This window comes from Oryzias latipes, chromosome 17 (assembly GCF_002234675.1).
Source record: "Oryzias latipes chromosome 17, ASM223467v1".
NCBI classification, from domain to species: Eukaryota; Metazoa; Chordata; class Actinopteri; order Beloniformes; family Adrianichthyidae; genus Oryzias; species Oryzias latipes.
In genome coordinates, this window is record NC_019875.2 from 28,080,977 (window position 1) to 28,087,604 (window position 6,628).

Genomic DNA, 6,628 nt, shown 5'->3' on the forward strand with positions numbered 1-6,628 from the left:
CCGTGGGCGTGGAGGGAAGAGGGAAAAGCCGTGAGACTAGAGGGAAAGTGGTTCTTTTTTTGGAGGTTCTCTTGAATGTATGGCTTAGCTAGGGCCGACAGTAACAGAGCTTTTCCGAATAAATAAGGAGTTTATGGTGAAACCAGCGTCTGCATTCTTTAAAAGAACAACTCAGAAATGCAATTTTAAGCTTCATTTTTTTTACGTACATCTTCCATCTTCAGAAAAATGCCACAAAAGCATGTTTTGAACATTATCTTCATTAGAGTGGCTCTATAAACTCTCTTATAAAAGAAAAAAAACTTCTGGCTTTATACCGCTTTGTAATTTCATTGTTCTGTTTCCTCTCAAATCCTTTTGCTCCTCTCTGACACCTTAACAGTGTATTTTTACACTTTTGACCCTTTCTGACCCGCTATCAGTTAGAGGAAGACAACACAAGAAAAAGGAAAATTCAAACATCTACACATTTATTTAATTTTCTCCAAAAAGAACATTTTGATGAAAACAGTCATTATCAATCCTGTTTGTTTAAATATTTTTTCTCTAATGCTTTTTGTGAAACATCTTATACAACTAAAAGTTTGCCTCTAAATGTTGAAAAACATTCCTAAACATCGGTTTCAGGATGGACGGGAAAGATGTCAAAGAGATATTTCCTGATTTACAGAATATAAAAAGACAAAAAAGATCACAAACTGTCACAGTGTCCACAGGAATCACAATAAAACTCTGTGTTTATCATAGAAACATTGTCACTGTGATTGTAGATGGGATCAAGCTGATTCGACATTAGCAAGCAGAGGAAGTTGTACAGATGACCTGGCAGGAAGTTTGAGCCATTCCTATGACATACTTTGTTTTATTTTTGTGAACACGCTGCTGAATAGTTGCAAGCAGCTGTTTAAACCACTTCCAAAATATGTAAAGAAAAAAATGACATAATAAACTATTCAATGGTTTATTTTTCAAATTAAAAGTTGCTGATAGCAGATCACGATGAACAAAGTGAGCGGGTTAAAATCTGAGTCTGTACCGGAACTGAACATCTTTGACGGGCTGCATGGACCCGAAGCCCCAGCGCTTGAAGTCGATCTGGGGAATCTCCACATCCGGGTTCTTCAGCTCAAACTCAAAATATACCAGCATGAGAAAGACAAACTGTTTCAGCTCATTGGTGGCAAAGAAACGACCGGGGCACATGGAGACTCCGGCGCCCCAGGGCATGTTGTAGTACTTCACCTTCTTCCCTCCTTTGTAAAAATCTGTTTTCCTGCTTCCGTCCGGGTTCAGAAAACGGTTGTATTTGAACGAGTGCGGCTCCGGGTGGATTTCTGGGTCCAGGTGAACTGCGTTGTAAGGAAATATTGCCATTCGGTCATCTTTGCGAATGAAATACTCTCGGCCGTCGGCCATTTTCAGGGTCATGTCCTGGAGCACGGCTCGGGTGAGGAGGGGTGCAGCTGTGAGTCTGAGGGTCTCCTCCACCGCGCTGTCCATGACTGGTGTTTTCATCAGCATCTCCCGGGTCAGATCTATTAAGGGGCCGCCAGGTCGCACTTCCTGTCCAGATTCTTTCAGGACTTTGTCCACCTCGTCCCTCACCGCTTTCATAGCTTCAGGGTGTTTGAGGAGGAAGAGGAGCAGCCAGAACGAGGAGGGCCCTGTGTTGCCCTGAGATGCCCAAAGGAGCACAAACATGTATTTGTTGATCATTGCCTCCTCCATGCCCATCTCCTCTTTGGCCTGCTGCATGTCCCACACCCAGCGGCTGATGTTGTCCTTGTTCTTGAGCTTCTGCACCGAAACGGCATCCCAGAAAAACGACTGCAACCTGTCGGCTTCCCTTTTCTCCCTCGGCAGAAGCACCCCGTATGCCAGGTTGGGAAAGAGTTGATCGTATTTCCGAAACTCATAAAACAAAGCTTCGGACTCAGATCTGTCCTTCTCTTTGGCTTTCGCCGCACTTCCCTCTGACTTGTGCGGGAAGTTTCCATACAACGCTAAGTAGCCAGCTCTGAAAACAATATTGTAGCTGTACATAAACAGCCCATCCTCCTTCCAGGTCTTCTGACCTGATGCCGAACCGATGCTGTGCAGCATGAGGTTCTGCAAGTTGCTCATCATAGCTTGGGTCATCACTTCAAGACCTTCTCCTTTCAGGTGTTTGTTGCTTGACAGGTAAAGGGTTTCATGGTCACCATCAACAGCTTTGTAGCCAAACACCCTGTATACCAGCTGTGCAGCAAAGTTGTTGAAGTCCAACTTTTCCCGACTCTCCTTCACAAACGCTCCAAACGACAGGGGATCCTGCAGGAATGTAATGTAAAATCCCGCTATCTGGATTGTGAACACATCCCCGTGTTTTTGCTTCATTCTCTCCAAAAACTTCAGCGTGTCCCTGCGAAACTCCAGCACGTGACCCAGCCATGGAATAAGACCTTTATCCAGGGGGGGTTCTCCAGGTTTGCGCTGTCGAAAAACCCCGAGGACGTACAGGCCTCCAATCAGAGCAGCAAAAAGGGCAGCAAGAAGAGGCAGCAGCAGCTCCATGACTGTTTCTGCTTTAAGCCACGGAGGTATTTGGAGTTACGGTTCACTCTGAGCAAGATAAACACACACCCCCACACACACACTCCTCCCTTCTCCCTGCAGACCGACCAAACGTAGAGCAAATACCAAACACGAGATAAATTATTGGAATAAAGAAAAACATTTACTGAAGAACAAAAATGCCTGCTTGCTTTTTCCATGTTTGAAGGCAGAGTACGTTTGTGGGAAAGATTAAGTTAAAGTCCCATTATCTGTCACCGCATTTGACCCATCCCCAATAAATGTTAGCCTGGCATTCACTGTAATTATTTTGGAAATAACAAAAATTTTGATTTATGTTCCACGAATAAGTGCTAGTTGTAGATTTTACTAAGATTTATTCAAATGGGACAATTTACTTTACAGATTCTTACTTTGTTCACATTTTGGTTTTAACATGAGTCATTTTCAGTGATTCCACTAGTTTTGTGTCACTGTAATCAAAATCAACTACAGCTGATTTTCATCCTAATATTACTATTCTCTTTTTGCAGTGTGAATGTGATTTTTCACAAAGTATAGGCTACCATTAAAAATCTATTTGTAGACGCGTTCAGAGAAATAATTGCCATAGAAAGTAGGGTGCTTAGTCCTTTGTTACTGTGATTTCAATTATTCAAATATTATTAAAATGCATTTAATTTGCAGGAGTAACATCAACATGGAATGGAAAAAAATTAGCATGCAAAAAATTTTTTTTTTGTACTGTAAAAATTTGCAACAACTTAAGTTCGATCCAACATAAAAATAATTTTCACTGACTGGTAAAAGTATAACAGACTTATAGCAATAAATCAGTGATGAAGGGTTACTGTTACAAGGTCAAGGAAAAAAAACGTGACCTTGATCTGCAGATCGAACCAGCCCCACTGTATTTTCTCCACCTAAAACTGCTGATCTTATCTAAGATTAATGATTCATTTATAGTTGTGAAACTGAACCACCAGTGATAACGCACGGACAGACTGGCAGAGATTTCACTGAACGAGCAACATCTTGTGCTATCATGATGACCATGACCTCTCCTGTTTTATCTCTCATTATCTTTTTGAATTTCAAAGAGTAATAATTTGAACTATGCAGTTTTCAGATCTATATCAAACTTCTTTTTTTTTTTACCCGGGATGACATCATGTCTTTTGACAAAGGATTGTTTTCATCTTTAAGAGGTTTGTAGAAAACACAACAATCCCGATTAGATCAGGCTTTTGCAATAATGTGCAGCAACACTTTCTTATCTTCTTAGAAAGGCAAAAGCACATGGTGTTCTGTTGATTACTGTGTGGACCTTCTCCTCCAGCAGTGCTTTAAAAATAGACATATGACGCCACCTACTGGCAACAACAACTGTACTTACTTATCTTTGCTTTGGTTAAAAAAGGAGACTAAAATTACAGGAAATTTAAAGGGTTAATAAACTAAACAAAGGGAAACAGGTTAATATGGCACTTTGCACCCATAATTAAAAAGCAAAAAATAAAAATAAAAATAAAAATCAAACTACAAAATAGTCACTTGCCCAAGGGTTTTTTGTTGCTGCCTCCCTCTTTGCCCCCAAGCTCTGCCCCTGATCAGAAAGGAGCAGAGCAGGGAGATTGTGGGTTGTTGATTATGGAAGCATATGTGTCTCGTATTTCAAAATCATTTATTTTTTCATTTTATCATTAAGTCAACAAATGCAGCTTTATTGTGAAAATGAAAAATCATTTCCGGTCTCGACTTTTATTTTGAAATATGAGACATATATGCTTCCGTGGCTAATTGTAGTTTGTACGTGACAACTACAGGCTTTTTGCATTTTTTCATCTGCTCCTGATTCACTATGATTTGAATAAAGACATTTTCAGAAATGGAGTTTAAAACACAATTTTCACCGGAGTGGTTCCTCAAAATAACCAATTTTGTTATAATCCTTCTAAAACAACAAGAAAATTTAACACAAAAACTGTTTTAAGTATCACATATTTTTTCATAAAGAAAATGTCAGCCTGGTTGGTGGAAGTAAGATCACTAAGATAAATGTCCTTTTTCAGTGTTTACAGATATGTTTCCAGTTTTAAAAGAACAAAAAAAGGTGGTTTGTAACTACAGACAGCTCCGATAGACTACTATCTCATTTCATGCCACTATTTTTCTATTACTTTTGTATAACTACTTTAATTTTTTTGTAATTTTCATGTAAAACCCAAAATTTCCACAATTAAGATCTAGCTCATCTTCTTGGCTGATTCTTCTCTCCACACATCAAAGTCTTCACTCTGAGCCAATATCTAAAGTGCTCAATTTCTTCTTCCTGCCTTTAGAATTATAGATGATTGTTTATTAGCATTCCAGACTTTTTGCCGGCCCAGGGGTTCAGGCGGTCTGGCCTGATCCCCCATCAGCATCTAGGCCAGGGTCTGCAACTTTCAACACTTAAAGAGCCAGTCGGGGTCAATTTCTCACGGACAACAACCCCACAGGAGCCACAAAGCCTTATTTTACCATTTTAAAAAAAAGACACCGATTTGCATAAATGTTTTCAATCAAATGAACTTTTGGTCTTTGACAAAAATAACACTTAGAGAATAGATAGCCTTTTTTCAAACTTTATAAAATTTTAAAGTTTGTAACTTTTGACAGGTTCGCATGACTTCCTTTCAAAATAAAAGACACACTTTTTACCACATAGGATCATCTTAATGCAGCCAATGTAGTAGTATAGTTTGATGTCAGCAGTCATAATGAAAATAACACCCATTTATTTTACTATTGTGGTACATCTCAGCCAGAAATGTTTAATGAACTAAAAATAAATAAGAGCTTATCAAGAGACCTTTACTGTACTTCTCCAACCATAAAGCACAATTGACTTTTTTTAATTTGGTCAAAAAAAAAAATCTGCCTTATAATACAAACTTAATTAATAAAAAAAAAAGATTTTTTTTTAATAAAACCTGATCTTTACCTGTCCCCCTGGACATTTTCACTCTTCCTTGAATTCAACTCAAAGCTGGGATATTTTTTAAAGCATCTCCATACTTGTGTTCTGGGATCCATGTTAGAGTTCTGTTTTTGAAGAACCCTCCCTCACTTGAAAAGTCCACCAGGACACATAGAAATTAAGCCAAATTGTTGACACTTCTGGAAATGACGGCAAACCCCAGAATTCATACATTTACTTTTCTGCAAAGAAGATAACACGTGATAGTTGCTCTGCTGTGTGTACATCTTTGTTATAATCTCAGGGTCTGGTTAGAGTAAACAGCGTCCATAATTGCATAAAGGAAATGCCATTGGCTCATTAAGGCTTCAAAGATGCTTTTCATGTCCACCAGACGGATGAACACAACAAAAGCCTTCTTTTAAGCACCACTATACGCTGTCACTTCAATATAATTGTAAAAACCCTTAAACCTATGGGGACTATTTTTTACCCCTTTTTTTGTGTGTAGGTGGTGTGAAGGCTGTTACCCGTCTAGGCTAACAGTGCTGGTCTCAATCAATATCTTGGGTCAATTCTTTCTACTGTTTACACTTAAATAAACACGTCAAACACTTAAAAGTGGCTGATTTTGAAAAAAAAAAAAACCGACAATAAAAGCTTGCTTTTGGTTTCAGTGGTTATGAATTTTGTCTTAAACTGGGCCTAAAAGGTACAAGGTTACAGTCAACCGGGAGGGCCATGGCCATTGACTGTATAAGAGAACTGGACTGAGCGAGTGTGACGTTATCTGTAGAAAATGCCTTACGGCTCCAGCGAAATGAAGCCGATTCCGTTGCCATTTTTTGGACGTTGCGATGTTGGAGCCAGATAGCAGTGATTTATCCAAGTGGGTCTGAATCAATTTTTATGTGGCAACTACTGTTCCCAAACAGGAGTAAATTTGTTTGAAGTCCACAACCCATTCGCTGAAAGTGGGCTCAAGAGAATATGTCATTCAAACATTGAGGTGGGGGCCAGCGAGCAGGTGGGCCGGTTCATAACTTAAATAACTTGTGATGAAAAAAAGATTAGCCGAAAAATGCTAAAAATAAGTATCAGAGCAGGAATTAT

At 39.2% G+C, this 6,628-nt stretch overlaps 1 protein-coding gene across 1 annotated transcript; it reads right to left on the bottom strand.

The window, feature by feature from the left end:
* Nucleotides 1-448: 448 nt before the first annotated feature.
* Nucleotides 449-2,591, bottom strand: LOC101157008 (5-beta-cholestane-3-alpha,7-alpha-diol 12-alpha-hydroxylase). Its single transcript, XM_004079412.4, has one exon. It carries the CDS (start codon nt 2,551-2,553, stop codon nt 1,018-1,020), a length of 1,536 nt encoding a protein of 511 aa, XP_004079460.1. The 5' UTR covers nt 2,554-2,591; the 3' UTR covers nt 449-1,017.
* Between the last annotated feature and the right edge of the window lie 4,037 nt (nt 2,592-6,628).